We start from the raw sequence: 16,512 nt of genomic DNA on the forward strand, positions 1-16,512 counted from the left end.
AGACAAATTAGAGAAGAAATCTGGACATCTGTCTGTTGAGTAATTACTGCTGTAGAATTTTGCAACTGAACATGGAGTATGTGAGCAGTTTTAAAGATGGTATGAACATCACGCTGTAATTTACATATTAATTTATTAGTTTTACACCCCCCCACAGTCCAATGTTTTATTTTTTCTAATTAAAATCAATTATAATTTGGCATAGTATCAAAAGCAAAAGTCTTTGCTGGTTTTATCTTTAGTGATATGATGCACATCTTTTTTCTAGGATTACGCAATTCTTTATGCCCTGGTTAAAGCTGGCATAGCGTTAATGTTTCTTTCAGCAGTGTACAGCTTCACAGTCAGTCACACTCAGAGTAACCAAGTTGCTCATGTTGGTACTGCAAGGACACATAGATGATTAACCAGACATTGTAGGAAGGTATGGGGGAGGTATAGTCAGACAGGAAGATTCTCCCAGGCAGCCTGCTGGGAACGGTGCCCTGCTTCCCTTTTCCCGGCCCCTTGGCATCAGGCTGGCAGCAGTGTACTGTGACTGCGTCCCAGCAACAGCGTCACAGCTTTGGGCCGGCTGCCACAGGATCCTCAGCCAATCAGGGCAAACACTGTGCCAGATCGACCCAAAGGTACCCAATAGTAAATCTTGATTCACCATGTGTCATCCCCCTCAGATGTAAACATTTCTATAAACCCACAAACACCAACTCTGGCTCTCATCAACTAAATTGTAACTTGTAATGTAAGAGCATGGAAAGAAAAAGAGTAATTAAACAATTATAGAGCATTCAAATAAGAGTACTTCTCTTCCTTTCTTTTTCATTAGTCAAGAAATTCCTGTTCAGATTTTAATGAGCTTCAAGGCAGCTTCTTTTTCACACAACGGCTGAGTTAAATTTAGAGCTTTGCCGCCATCTTGTGGCCAATATAAGTATTACAACTCGTGAAATTCTAGCGGTACTAAAATTTTGTTTAAATAAACATTTTTTAATATATTCCATCATTAGTTTTATTGTAATCAAGGAAAAAAGTCACTTTTCTCCTACATGAACTGATAGAAATAAATGAAAATGACACTTTCAATAAATTCACCACTTCAGCCTTTTAAATTGAATTTATTCACACTCTTATTTTTAAGAATTCCACACCAAATACATAAGTGAAACAACAAATTAATGAAAACAATATAAAACCAAATCCATACAACTGAGGATCAGAGACACGAAAGCAAAGGGAATTAATTTATTACACTTGGAAACAAATCAAACAAACCATATGATTAAAAACACTAAATATGACCACATTGAGTTTAACGGGATCTTCCCTGTCATTGCCATTATTTGGTCTGAAAGGAAAAGAACAGAAAGTATGTTAACATTTCACAACTTATATATAAATCATAAAAACAATCAATGAAAAATGCCTCAACTTTGCCATATTTGAGCATAGATATTGACGGCAGACAAGAAAACTGCAGAATGAATCCTGAATCTTACCTTAATGATGGTGACAGTGACAGAAACGATGACAGAAGAGAGGAAAAAGATGATGAACATTAAAGCTATCGTCCAGGTTTGTTTTAGTGTGTCTTGGCCCAAATCAGCGTCCCTGATTTCATCAAGGAAATGACAGTTCTCCATTGTGTCTGAAAAAGATGAAGAACTAAATATTATTAAAATGATCTTATTGCTTTGAGAAATGAAGCAAAAATAGACTTTATATTAAAAAAAAAATCAGTTTGTGCCATGTTACTCTTATATGCGTGGCAAAAATGCAGCTCACACACCTGGTGTAGTTAGATTCAGTGACAGGGTGACGTTTTGGTGAGTCACCCTGCAGGTCAGAACCATCCCGGGTAAAGAGTCCATTTGGGACAGGCGAAGGTGGCTTCTGACGCTGAATTTGCCATCGGTGCCTATGAGGGGCTCACTTGTGTTATAATCCTCCAGTTGTTTGTTGGCACCGCGAAACCAAGTGATGTTAATGGACGCCGGGCTAAAGCTGGACACCAGACACACAAGTTCTTTCAAGCCCTGGAGCAGGACGGCTGAAGGTTTGCTGTGGGTCACTGAGGCTGGAGGGGGAGGAGTTACATTTATTTACAAGATAGCTGCTGGGCAAAAAAAAAAAAAACAAACGTAAAAGTGATGGTTAACTCACCGAACACATCCTTTATACTGGTTTCAACTGGAGTCTCAGATGATTCATGTCTGACGACGCAGGCATAAGTGGACTTCTTGTCCTCAGCTCTGGTCACGTTTAGTTTGCTTCTCATTGAATAAGACTTTCGTCCTGGTGCTTCCCAAGGTGGGCTGTTTATGTAACGAGAGGACGGCAGTTTTTGGCCATTATCTTCCCACTGCACTAAGATGTTGGCTGGGAAAAACCCGGAAACGAAGCAAGTAAGCATGAGGCTCTCGGACACAAACAGCTCAGGAGCAGTTGGTCGGACTATTCTCACGGCTGGTGGATACATGTCTAAAAACACACACACACACATACACACAAACAGAAGTCAACTTTGAGTTACAATTACAAAATCTGAAGAATAACAGTCTTGTAATAATACCTCTGCTTTTGCTGACAGTATCTTCATAACCCTTGTTGGAACAGCGATGCCTTCCCTTGCAGGACACTCTTTTATAGGAGTGCCAGTCCTCCGGTGACACGTTAAGGAAGCTGCGCAACGTCTCTGTCCCGTTGCTGTGACCCACAGGCTGCTGCGTTTGGATGTCATACGACGACGTTTTGTTACCGCCTACGTTCCAGGTGATGGAGAAATCCCTGAGACCAGTGCCAACAATGAGACATGTCACGGTCAGCTGCCTCCTCGTCTGAAGCTGCTCCAGTGGGGGTCCCTGAACGTAGACACCAACTTCGTGAGAAGATGTGGGAGTCACTGCAAAATGAACACAAGATGAGAAAAGATGAGAACATTCCACAACCATGAAGTAATAAATGTGAGTGTTCAAAATCTATAACAGATGATATATTTATTTTAAAGTAAATGGAATTTATTTGTGTAAAAAAAAAAAGTAAGAGACACAAAAATTCAAGCTGAACATCTAAGGCAACATCTATACAACTTATTTGTATTCTTTTAAACTGATTATGTTTTTTCTCCAGTTATAAAAAGAAAGAAACACAAAGAAACAGACAAGGAAAAGGCTGAAACACCCATAATTGGCCACTAGGTGGAGACAATGACATAAGAAACAGAGAAAGGATAGTCTCAACACTTTTTTTTTTCTTTTTCACAGTTATCTCTCAGTTATTACCCATTTAAGCACAATAAAACTTTAAGGATGACAGAATCAGGATAAATGGAGACATATCCTAAACAACAACAAAAAGAAGATTACTCCTTTATTGCTTTGGTTTCTAAAACCCAAAATGATAGTGAGCACACATGAAAGGCTGCATGTCATATATTCTGTAACTCTTGGCTACATGGATACAGTAAAGCAAAAGGTTTTAAAAATGTCCATTTTGGAAAAAATCCTCTGGTAGTACAAATAACCTTAGACTCGATGGGTTCTTGACAGATAAGGTGTTACCTGAGCAGAAGCTGATGTTCTTTCTGGCGTTTTTCTTGGGAGAACTGTCTGACACCTCACAGGTGAAGATCTTTCCTGTCCTCCACTCGTCCTGAGAAACTTGCAGTTGACTCGTTACAGCAACACGTCCGTTTTTATCCATGCTGATGTTAGTTGATGCAGATCTTGGCTTTGAATCAATTAACCATTTAATTGTAGGGTTGAAGCCCCATCCAGAACACAGGAGTCTTTGTTGTCCTGATTCTTCACTGGGATCCAGAAGAATTTCCACTGAGGGATTCACTAAATATGATGGTGAGTCGGTGACATGAATTATTTAATCAATTATATTCATTTCAATCAATAAATCTGATTTAAAAGCAAACAAAAACAAGTCTCACCAAAAAGATTGGTGATAGGCTTTGATTTAAAAGGACTGCTGGAGAAGCCTTGCTGCACCGAGCAGGTGAAACTCGCGTCATCTGTCCAGTAGGCTTTAGGAACAGACAAGAGTTTACTGACTGAATGTGGGCCCGGGCCTTCAGGGAGCTCAACATACTCTATGTCAGGAAAATTAACTCCTTTGTCCTGAAATGTGACATACAGGTCCTGAGAGGAGAGCTGTGTGATGTCACATTGGAGCATAACAATGTCTGGATTCAGCCGGTCTGGGAAAGACCTCCTGATCTCCACCTGTGGAGGTGTAACTGCAGGACCTGGATGATAACAACAGAAAGTGAAACATAAATGTGCATGCACATATACTGCGTTGGTCCAACCTCTGAATACCCAGTCCTCACCAGCATTAAATCACACCTGTTCTTCTAAGATCTTTCCCTCTTACCTGAAACCTGTACGGTCTTTTCAGCAGAGAAGCAGCGATGTTCAGCTTTACATTTCAGAGTCTGCAGGTTCTTCCAGGTGCTCGATGGAACCGTCAGTTCACTGACTAAATATGTTGAGTTTGTTACTGAGGTCACTGTGTGACTGGATGGAGGTCCTTTATCCATTAGCCAGGAAAGATTGGCGTCCAACACTTTAGGCATGGAGCATGTCGCCTTCACAGTGGACTCTGTCATCACTGTCCTGAAGGTGGGAATCTCCACATGGATGGAGGGAGTGTTGCTTCCACGGACTACAATAAAAAGAAGTTTATTAGACCACAACAAGAGGTTGTTTGTGATGAGTCGTAGTTGTACATACTTACATTCACAAATACTTATTGTTTTTTTAATTTCAGTCTTGTTATGAATGGCCTTGCACGTAAAACGGGTTCCTTTCTTCCACTCTTCCATCTTCGGTTCGATCTCAGTGATTAGACTGTAAGTTGTTTCCTTTTCATTTGCACTCTGCAGTTCTATTTGAGTCGGTTTTACATCCGATAGAAGCTCGTGGCCCTGCTCCCAGGTCACAACTAGTTTTTTGGGGAAGTAGCTGCTCAGAGTGCAGATGAGTCTGACTTGTGAGACATCAAATTCACCGTCCCAGACAGGGTACAAGGTGACGTTTGGAGGGACAATCCGCACAACTGTGCAGAGAAGAGATGGCATGTCTTTACACCATTCACTTTCAGTGCTAGCATAGATTGTTTGTTTTTTTAAAGAAACAAGGTACCAAATTAAATTAACTAATTAAATACCTTCTGGACTGAATTAGTAATTAACCAACAAGTCTGAATTTTTGATGCAATATCTTTTTATTCATGCTAGATGGCTGAGCTGTACATTTTACAATTTCAGTGTTTCAGAGTCATGCAAAAATGGGGCAGCGAGTCTGTTGCACAGATGTTTGAGTCTGACAGAGCAGAACGATCAGGGCACGCAACGAGCGGAAACTTTATGTAACCCTCACCCCCCACCCCAGTCCGAAAAAAGAACCAAGAAACAGAAGTGAAAGAACGCAGAGAGCAGCGGAGCGTCGCAGGCAGCAGGTGTGAGGTGTGGTTATGCCAGTAAGAGAAACAGAGAAAAAACATTTAAATATCTCAGGTCTGTTTACAGAACAAACCACAAAGGCTATTCCTCACGACTTAGCCAAAGACTTTTACGTCAAACGTCCAGTAATAACAGAATGAAAGAAGTAACCGATTATGAAATGTTTCAATTTACATACTGAGATGGACATGGGCCGCTGATTCCAGGTGCTGCTGCTGAGAACATCACATCACACAAAATACAAAAGGTTATATGAAATTAACAGTATGAGATTTTATGTTTTAGGGACAAGTATATAAAACAATTACAGTTTTTAACTGAGAAAGTAAAAATTGAAAAGCGTTGAAACATTTATTTAAAGACAGATACATGTTACACGGAGTATGTAGAAAAAAAGTTAAGAAAAAAGTTTTTAAAAGATTTTTTTTACAGAAACTTCTTGCCACGTCCCTCTTCTTTTATTTGATCTGAAAATAGATTGAAAAAAAGCTGGTAAATTTTCAAATAAATGATAAGAATCCACAAATGTACCAACGTTTAACTATGCGGCTGATGCTAAATTTATTTCACGGCCAGTGTACAAACATTAACAGTTAGATAAAAAAAAACTAAATCTGTCAACACTGCTTGCAATAAAAACATTATTTACCAAAAGAAAGAGTTTTGCACATGCAGAATCAGAACAACAAAATCTTATTTTATCTCCCTACTAAAACCCAATATTTAAAAAATGATTTATCATTTTATCAGCCCAAAAATCTGTTAAAATATTTCCTAAAGAAAATGTGATTCCTATTTAAAGTTTTAAAATATCAATTATCTACTTTTGAATCAAATATTGTTTTCTGACAAGCAGTTACTGTATTTTTATTCATCCTACTTGTATTGCAGATGGCTGAAATGTTACCTAAATCGTATTTTATCATTTTTAAATGGAAAAACCTCAATAATAGAGGTGCTGCAGGTTATAAAGGTTGCTTTTTTAGAGTAGTTAAACAGTTTTAACTACATCAATATAGTTTGTCACCACACTGATGGGTCTATAAATGATAATTATTTGTGTGTGTTATTTTTGTCTGCCCTCTGTACTCTGATGGGAGTATTAAGTAGATTTATTTACATATTTAGACTGTATCTTAACACCTTAAACATTTTCTGTTTCATACTTCGACTCAGTTACATTTCAGAGAAAAGTGTTGAACCTTTTCCTCCACAAATGCTCTTTGACAACTTTGCTTAGTCGTTATTTTGACAATCTTGCTTAAGATTATTTAACATTTTCTAAACTTTTTGGCCCCTGATGTTTTAGAAAACAACAGTGTGCAGTTGGGTTGTGTATAAAATGCTAACAGCTCTTCCAACTAATATCTTACATCATTTTATTGCACTTCAAGGACACCTAAAGGGGACACTAGAGAATAAAATAAAAATTAATTAATTAATTTTTTTTGTAATATCATGTTTACAAGGAAGTATCTCGTGTGCAGAAGAAGAAAAAAATCTATAAGGTTCCTGAGTACATTAGAAACATTTCTGTTTAACGGGCATTTAATGTCTTCTTGTGCAAACCAGATACTTTCTTGTGTCCATGAGGTGGTTTCTCATGTGCAAAAGAAACAATTTTATTCCCCCAGTGATTTAAGTAAATAACAAAAATGAGGGAAAGTGTAAGAACTGAAAATAGATTTGCGCATCAGAACTCTGTCTTTCAGCTTATTCCATTAAGATCTCACACACTTTAAATTTATCAGGTGTTTCTGCATTTATGCTGTTAATGGAGAACAAAACGGCCTCAGTCCCAGAAGCTACAGCTGCGACACGCAGCTTCTAACGTTGATGCTACAGAATGAATAATCTGATGATCTTATCTATGATTAAAGATTTCCTTCAAGACAGCATGGCTTGAAGGACTTCATACACCAGTGTTTTCAGCTAAGATCATCTTATATTGTGAGGCGACAGTTATAGTTATTTTGGTCAAAGTTAAGACATAACAACATTATGTCTAGTTGCATATCTGTTGGTGCTCGGAGTGTGTTGTGAATGACTCTCAGCCACTGTCACTCCAAAATATAGCTCAATATCATTAAAATTCATAGAGGTATAACCATTTCATCTAGGCTAACGTTGATCACCTGTGGTGGCCATCTTGAATTGGGTTTACTTTAAAAAATAATCATACAGCCAAGAATTACTTCATTAATCTCACTGAAATCTGAATTTGTGAGATATTTTGCTAACAAACGTACAAAACGGTTGGATTTAACTCCAACAGTTCAGTTTTTAGCTAAGTTGCTGTGCTTGAATATTTGTTGGGGATAATGCTCAACTACTTCTACACCGACTTTAGCTCAATATCTGTAAAAATTGGAAGTCATTTTGGGGTTTCCTAAGATCAGTCAGGTGTGGCGGCCATCTTGAATTGATTTGACTCCAAAGGTTAATCAGCTATAGATGTACACCCAATAAGTTCTTTCTGAAAGTTTCATCAAAATCTGTTCAGTGATTCATGAGATATTTTGCTAACAATACACATGCACACACCACTCTGCCTTTGAATTCAGGCAATAACAACACATCTGTCAGTGAGGCCACAGTAATTTACTTAAATATCTTTTTTTTGTTTTTGCATATTTTATCTAAGCTTACTTTTTATACTGGGTGTTTATTTTATTTTATTTTTTCGTAATTATTAGTGGAGTAAATAATTGTGTCCAACCCAAATCTGTGCATGAAACGAACATTTAATCATGTAGTTACCTTCAGAGTGACGCTTCCTATCGTGAAGAGCAGAGAGATGAGGAAGAGAAGGATGAAGGTGAGCCCCGTCGTTGCCATGTTATCCTCCTCTGCCTCCATGGACATTAAGTTCGTAATTTCAAACAGGCAATCTGCTTGTAGCAAAGCAATAAATCCATTAAGTCTAATGACACTTCACAACCAGCTGTTCAAGAAAAATACATTTATGTTTTTATAATTTCCTTCGGTAAATTTGAGGACTTTATCTGCAGTTGAATTAGCTAGTTAGGTATGAGAGTATTGTCAGTTTTGCATGTCTTTAAAGAATTGATTTATTTTATTTCAGTCAATAAAGGAGTTCTGTAGCGACACCGACTTGCCTATGAGAGACTCTGACATCAGTGGGGAAAATGAGACTTGACTTGTGAATAAATAACTTTGTGGTTTGATGAAGTGAGACCACAAAGCAGGAGATAAAACATCCCGATTGGGGCACAAGACCCAGTAGAAGGGAACACAAACACACAAAGACAATTCACACTGTTAGCTAGCTCGCTATCTGCAAATAAAATGAACAAATTAGATTTTTCTGAATCATTTTGTTGCCAACGATGGTGAAGTTGTGAGGAAACTATGAGTCCCACAATCTTCGAGCTCCCTGATATCTAAATAAGCAAACTCAACATGAACATAAAGACCTGCCAAGTAAAGACAAACTGCAAGCGACAAACATCAACACAGTTACCAAATGTTTTTTTTTTTATTATTTTTAATTTGCATCAAAAACACACAATGTCATATCACAAGCAACAAACATCAAACAACAAAGAACAGAAGACGCAGTGACACAAATCTACTGGGCTTTGCACATATTGGGGATGTTGAGGTTGACCAGGTTGGTGTTTTCAAAGTTTCTGTACCCAATGGATCTAATGACTGTTCTCGAGTCATCTATGGATTCGTGATAAACAACACAGCTGTAAGCCACATCAGGCTGTTTCCATTCCTTCATGGGGAAGGTCAGCTGGCTGTACACGTAATAGGTCCCGTTGATTTTTATAGGGTCTGTGGTCGTGAACTCGTACTTTGAGTTTGCATTCAGGTCGTCCACAAGCCAAGACACATAAACCTCATGAGGAAAGAAGTCTTTCACATAGCAAGTCAGCGTCACAGAGTCTTTTCTAGTTTGTTCTAGTGGAGGCAACATAAACACTGAAGGACGCTGAAGAGGTCCTCCTGCAAGAACGTGAGAACAATTAGATTCTGGGAAACAAAATACTGTTTTAAAAAAAAAACTCCCTCAGAGTGTTTGGTGTCACAACAAAAGCAAAAAAAAAAAAAAAGAAAACACAGGCAGTTATTGGACAAGATCTGAACAGTTTCTTACCATTTTGTCGTTTATAGACTTTCTTAATTGGTTCCGCCGAGTCTTCATGTTGAACAACGCAGGTGCGTTCAATATTCTGGCTCCATTCATCATAGGTGATGTCAAGAACAGCTTCGCGGAAGCTTCTGTTTCCATTGCTCAGAGTGGATACCAGTTCCTTCTTGTTCTCATCCTCCCAGTACATGTTGTCAAATTTTCCCCTATTAATCTTGACCCGACATGTTAATTTTCCTCCTCGACTGACAAGCATGTCGAAGTTTGAGGGTTCTTTGATTTCTATTTCCACATCTGGTTTGCTACAGAATTCTATCACCGAGAGAAAAAATCAGTGAACAAGAATGAAACAAGTGGTCGCAAAACAACTCGAATAGAAAGTAAATTTACAAATAAGATACTTACCGGTACTACATGGAGCCTCTTTAATTGTCGTAGTGACATTCATAACTGAAACAGTGTTTTTTCCTTTCCCCTTGAACAGACACATAAATTCATCATCCAGTCTCGCGTCGTCCGTCTTTACTGTGAGCAGACTCGCTGCACTGTACATCGTTCCGTTGGTGGAGTTCCTTCCGTGAGATGATGTGGAGACTTCGTCTCCCCTGCTGGCAATTTCTTGACTATTTTTCAGCCATCTGAACTCATATTTATTTGGTGAAAAATCTTTGGCAAAGCAGGAGAATACAGTCTCCTGGTTGTCCACATCATTGAAGGAAGACAATGTAAGAGTTGGCATCTGATAAACCACATCTGAAAGACAAACACATACACAAATATATGTTTGCAGAAGCAAGGAATCAAATATATATATATGCAGAAGCCTTGGTAAGCAATGTTCTATCATGTTTATGAGATCTAAAGTGAATAAATGGTTCTAACATGATAAGGAAGGTTAGTCTCTTATGGCATGTCTGTATGACGAACACCTAGTTTGTCTTGTTTATAAAGTATATTATCTTCATAGTCACAAAAATGAATGGCAGAGCATTTAATGCTGGCTTCTGCATATACATTTACTGGCAAGCAGATTAATGTGAATGTTAATTATATTAATTATCAACAGACAGGGGAAACAGGGACAGGCAGGAGTCAAAAAAACATATAGGAATATTCAGACAGAAAGAAGCAGAACGCACCACTGTGGATTGTGACAAGAGCAGAGAACAAAAGGAATATTAACAAAGTTTCAAATACCGAGTCAGACGCTAAAAAATATCTATATATACATACATATATATATACATATATATATGTATGTATATATATATATAATTGAACAGTTTAACCCTCTCATTCCATCTGGTTTGTCCTACAAGAAATGCAAAACATTAAAGCATTTGCCCCATTTAAGCACTTAAAAAAGTTTTTAAAAACGCTTTTTTTTTTACTCTAAAGAATTAAACTAATTGTTGCTCTCTGCTGTGCATTTCACATAATGATTTGAGTAATTCTCATGCATCATTTGATGCTAAGATTTTACTAATATTATTTCTAACACAATGAACCTAAACTTAGTTGTTTTTTTAGAAATAATGGTAACTTTTTTTGCAGGCTAGTAGTACTTACTTAACTTAAAACAGTAAAGTCTAAACAACACATGGTCTAAAGCTGCTATAATAACTTGCAATTACTAATTATCAAGCTAATTTTAAGTTCTTTAGTAAAAAATAATAAATATTATTTAAAATTAGTCAACTTGTTGAGTGATTCCTTAATATAAGACATTTGTAAAGCATTTAAGATTGAAATAATTAATAAAAAGTAATGATTTAAGACTTAGCATAGGTCTTACTTGGTTTTACAAACGAAGCATGTTGCTCCCCGACAGCATGGTTTGCGATACACTCAAAAGGTTTTTTTGAGTCCCAGTCCTGTCTGTTGACTTGAATCTGGCTGATTCCCATGTATTCACTGCCTTTCTGTATCGACGGGTACGAGATGAAGTTGTCCAAACTGGTGCTGCCTTGTTTCCAGGTGAAAGTCAGAGCAGAGGGTGTGAAACCGGTGGCAAGACAGCCGAGGGTGACGGTGTCGCTGCCCCCAGAACCACATGGCATCAGTGGAAACACGGTTGGCCCCTTGGAAGTTGCTGAAAAACATGAAACAAACATGTATTTAAGACACCCAAATACAAATCTCATTATACACAAAACATTTTCCATAAAAAAGGTAAAATGATTAATAAAAAAATAAAAAATAAGTCACAGAGATGAGTCAATATTATAACAAAACAGCACCCAGTTGATGAAGTTTAAACACTGACAGTCCCTCCACAGACGGACCGATGTGCTTTTCCGCTCCGTTGGTTTATTTTTTTGTGTTCAGCCAACTTTCCAAATGCCAAATTCTTAGAAAAATATTTTACTTTTACCTTATTTTAGCATTTAAATTTGAGATTTACCAAGGTTCCCATTACCATTGTAACGTTTTGCCATCAAAAGCAGAGTAAAAACGTGTTGAATCTATATATGTCATAGAATAAAAAAAGGCTTATTTACTCCAAGCAAAAATAAAACTAACATTTAATTTTACTTAATATTTTTTAAGTAAACAAAACTTGCAAAACAGGGATATTAGTTTGAACAATATTGCATTGCACACTTTTGACTTTTAACAGTAAAAGTCTGTAAGGAAGGTTCAGACTTTACACAAAGACAAAAAATTTTTAACATTTTAAATTTACATTCCTGCAGAAAAGTAGAAAAAAAACCCTATTAAACCTGATATTATAATTTTCTTTCCACAGGAGTCACAAACCAGCTCACCACATTTAGGAGTCTATTAAAACTCCTAATAAAAAATATTTACCACATCTTCCGTTGAGTCCTTTTTAAAATAGTTTTGAAAAGAATTTAAGATTAAAACTAAAACCTGTATCTAAAGTTTTAGTCAAACTGAATTAAGCAGACACAAGGTTGGATTTTTGACCGCCAAGCAACAAACTACTGTCAAGTGTAAAAATTTCAACAGCATAAAAAATAGGGACATTTTACTGAACTTATTTAAAAAGTCTTTAACTAAGCAGTAACAATATTTTTTCATACCTGAAGAGACGGTGACCGTCGTCCCTTTTCCCCAGTAGTCAAAAGCAGCGTAGCACAGTGATGAATTGACTTAAGACTCCATATAAAAAAAGGCTAATCTACTAATTCTTAACGTGACAATCTTTAACACAAATACTCACTGTTTCATTAATTCAGTTTAAACCATTTAAAACATGCTGTTACTGTATAATCAATTTTAACCCTGTTTTAGTCCACAATAAAATATTTTTTACAATAAATATCTTACAGTTCCAGGTTGTTTTTGAGATAATAATCATTGATGCTTGGATTTAAACTCAAGTAATTTAAAAATTCTAAAACACAAACTATTGCAAATTTACAAAAGTGCAATTCTTACTTAATGGCAGTTTTACCATCGTGCCTTTTCTCCAGTAGTTAAAAGCTCAGTTGTCCCAGTAAAGTTGTCTTTATTACTTACCAATAGTTGTAATCCAATACTGACAAAAAATTATATTTTGAACATTTTAGTAAAATTTCATTCACAAATTAGAAATAAAAACGTTTCATACCTGAAGTGACGGTGACCGTCGTCCCTTTTCCCCAGTAGTCAAAAGCATAGTTGTCACAGTGAAATGAACCATAAAGTACCCAATACTAAAACCAGCTATCAGAATAATACAGCTCCCATAACAAGGTGTTTCACAATGAACAGACTTCTTAAATATTTTTTGATAATTTTTGAGAGAAATAATCAAAAGATTTGGGATTTTCAGAAACAAAACTGGATCTGAGTCTACAGATTAGAACAAGTTTGGCATGCAGTATTCCAGAAATTAATCAACCGCACAAGGTCACAAATTCATGTCCTTGAAAACAAGAGTTTACTCATAATAAAATAAAATTTAAGCATCTCAGAGAAAAAGTATGGTGGAATTACCTGATGTTACTGTGACCGTGGTTCCTTTCCCCCAGTAGTCAAAAGCATTGTCACAGTGTTATAACTCAACATATTCATCGCACAAAAACCAACCTGTTGATGCCACTGTGGTTCATAATATGTTATATTCAACTGTATAATAAATTTGTCTTCAGGGTAAATGATACAAGAAAAAGAGTGTTTTTACCTGTTACGATGATCACAGTCCTTTTTCTTACAGTAACAAAAAGCAATGTACCATTCCAGCACAAAAACAGGCATCAAATACGTTTTTGATGCCTTTCAAGTCGAAACATACTAAATTTAACAGTCTAATAAATAAATAAAAGTAGGACGACAATAAACTTTGATTTTTACCTGATGTGACAGTCACCGTTGTTCCTTTTCCCCAGTAGTCAAAGTAGTCGTCACAGTGATAGATTTCAGTGGTACGTTAGTGCAAAAAATATCCCACCCCCATGTGTCCTTTATTAAATTACTATTCTTAATCAATAAATGCTAAAACAAACCCAACCAATCACCAGATTGGTTGGGTTTAAACACAGATTACATCTGTGGCAACAAAAATCCAATGAATTTAAGAATAAAATACAAAAAAAGTTTAAATCTGTTTATTTTGAATAAATTAGACTCAAACTTACCAGAAGTTACTGTGACTTGTGTTCCTTTCCCCCAGTAGTCAAAGTAGCCGTCACAGTGATACACAACAGTCCACTTGCAATACAAATACGTATTTAGTTTGAATCAAAAAGAGCTCACATGTTTACTCAGAAATTAATTCCTGCTGGGCTATTTATGAGCATCATCCCAGGAGATATTCATTTCCTGTGGTCTGAGTTACATCAACTTATGTCTGCTTGTCGTTACTAAGTGCACACTTCCTCTTTTTTCTGACCTTATTGTCAGTTCCAGTCCAATAGTATAAAGATCACACAGTCAGATAAAGTTAATACAACTAATAAAGATTCCGTTGTGTTTTAATGTTAACCATTTTAGGTTGTTTAAAATGACACAACATACCATCAGGACAGTTTCCTGCAACTCAAAACTTGCTTAAGATGAATAATATGCCTAAAAAAATATTTTTTGCTTTAAACTTCTGTTGAATTTATAATATTGTTACTTAATTATGTGTACAAAATGAAAAAAAGTCTTGATTATTTTTCAGAAGCCATTTCTGTGAAAGTGAACACATTAACCAACTCTGGTGAGAATCGCAGTGCTGTAATCCATGGGTTTAGTGAAGGTTTTTTGTACATGTTTTGTTATGTTTAACTTGCTTTCATTGTTTTTTTTGCAAACACCAAGTCATTTTCCTACAGCATTTTCCAAACTGTGCACCATATGTAAATTAAGCTATGCCCTACAGTAAGGAAAGCAACCTTTGTTCACACTTTTAATCATGTTGTTTTTCTTATGATCTTTTTCATCAGCAGGAAAAAAAGACAAAGGCCATAATAATGTTCTGTAATCACGCTGAAATCAGTAGCAGACTTAATATTTTCTTCACAGAAACATTCAAATATGTTGTCATATCCCTGTGTTGCTCTGCCTCAGTCTTGGGCCACGTCATGTTCCACACCACTACCTCACTCATGTTCCTCGTTGAGCTTCAGATATGAGCTTTAGATATGTCTGTTTTTGTGATTTTGTTTAGATTATCCATTTGTTTCATTTAATTATACATGATTCGTTTAGAATAGATAATTATAGTATTTTTCTTTTGTGTTTCATTTTGTATTGGATTCTGCTTTTGTTTCTGTTGTAAAGTGCTTTGGATCGCCTTGTTGCTAAAAAGTGCTATATAAATAAATCTCACTTCACTTCAATTCACTTCATGTGATGCTCCATGCCTCAGCCTGAGTCCAGCATGTTGTCACCACAATCCTTCTCCAGCCTGCTATGTCAGGTTCCATTTTCTGAGGGGATCCAAAGTGAGGCCTCTCCTCCACATTAAGTTCCAGTCTCCAAATGGGCTTCAGGTGTCATCATAGTAAATGGTCTGCACTTGTATAGTGCTTTGTCTAGTCCAAGGACCCCTAAGTGCTTCACACTACAACCAGGCATTCACACACTGATGGTGGTAAGCTACATTGTAGCCACAGCTGACAGAAGTGAGGCTGCCATTACGCCACCAAACCCTCTGACCACCACAAGGCTAGGTAGGTAAAGTGTCTTACCCAAGGACACAATGGCTGAGACAGACGGAGCAGGAGTTTGAACTGGCAGCTTTCCAGTCACAGGATGAACCCCTACCTCCTGAACCACTGCCGCCCCACCAAATTGGCCAACTTTGACTCCTGCTACAAAGGGTCCAGGAGGCCTTGACTTCTGCTGTGGCTGATGCTACAACTCAAGTAATCATGAAGTCTCTTTGTCTACTTCATCTGCCAAAAAGTTTCCAAATCACCTTGCCGCCCTTGTAAAGTAGTGCTGGTTTAATGATCTTGAGGCAGCCTGCACCCTGGTTGGAGCGATTAACATTTTATCTTTTTCATTGCCCATGCTTTTCTGTATCTACTGCATCCTGTTCAAGGTTATGGGGAGTTTCCGTTTATTTATTTATTTAAAACAGAGACAGTGTGCAAAAAGAAAAAGAAAACAGTAAAAGATGCTTTGCATCAGATTTAGCTAGTTTCCATCTGTAGTCCCTGAGCAGGTGAGTGAGAATAAAACAATGCAGTATCATAAAACATACATATACTCTACATACAGTCACTGTACAAGGTCATACAATTACAACAATATAGATAATATTAAATGACAAAGTTCTGCTCTGTAATCACTAATGCTGGTGTCTCTCCCCAGGAGAAAGATGCACTGACACCAATAAGGACTTTAACAAAGCCATTGATTGCCTTGCCTACAGAAAGACTCCAGGAATTAACAGAATTCTGGCAGAAGTTTTACAAAACAGAAAGAAAGCTTATGCAGATGTTACTACATCAACTTTTAGGGCCTTTTATTGTCTATCATC

General features: G+C 36.9%; 2 protein-coding genes across 7 annotated transcripts in view; one reads left to right on the plus strand and one right to left on the minus strand.

The window, feature by feature from the left end:
- Nucleotides 1-16,512, plus strand: part of mapk8ip3 (mitogen-activated protein kinase 8 interacting protein 3) — a gene marked incomplete in the record, with an annotated part of 1,049,817 nt that overhangs the window by 623,813 nt on the left and 409,492 nt on the right.
- Nucleotides 1,100-14,308, minus strand: LOC108239224. 6 transcript variants are annotated; one of them, XM_037978663.1, is made up of 11 exons: nucleotides 13,168-13,504; nucleotides 11,386-11,682; nucleotides 4,744-5,064; nucleotides 4,381-4,671; nucleotides 3,938-4,252; nucleotides 3,558-3,839; nucleotides 2,570-2,899; nucleotides 2,161-2,478; nucleotides 1,787-2,074; nucleotides 1,497-1,645; nucleotides 1,100-1,345 (listed from the first exon to the last, which is right to left on the minus strand). In XM_037978663.1, the coding sequence occupies exons 2-11, from the start codon at nucleotides 11,648-11,650 to the stop codon at nucleotides 1,337-1,339; spliced, it is 2,568 nt and encodes an 855-aa protein (XP_037834591.1). In that variant the 5' UTR covers nucleotides 11,651-11,682; nucleotides 13,168-13,504; the 3' UTR covers nucleotides 1,100-1,336. The 6 variants fall into 6 exon arrangements, with proteins under 6 accessions (XP_037834591.1, XP_037834589.1, XP_037834588.1 ...); XM_037978661.1 differs by lacking the exon at nucleotides 13,168-13,504 and adding an exon at nucleotides 14,177-14,308 and having other exon boundaries at nucleotides 4,381-5,064; XM_037978660.1 differs by lacking the exon at nucleotides 13,168-13,504 and adding an exon at nucleotides 13,893-13,972 and having other exon boundaries at nucleotides 4,381-5,064.

This window comes from Kryptolebias marmoratus, linkage group LG12, assembly GCF_001649575.2.
Source record: "Kryptolebias marmoratus isolate JLee-2015 linkage group LG12, ASM164957v2, whole genome shotgun sequence".
Lineage (NCBI taxonomy): Eukaryota > Metazoa > Chordata > Actinopteri > Cyprinodontiformes > Rivulidae > Kryptolebias > Kryptolebias marmoratus.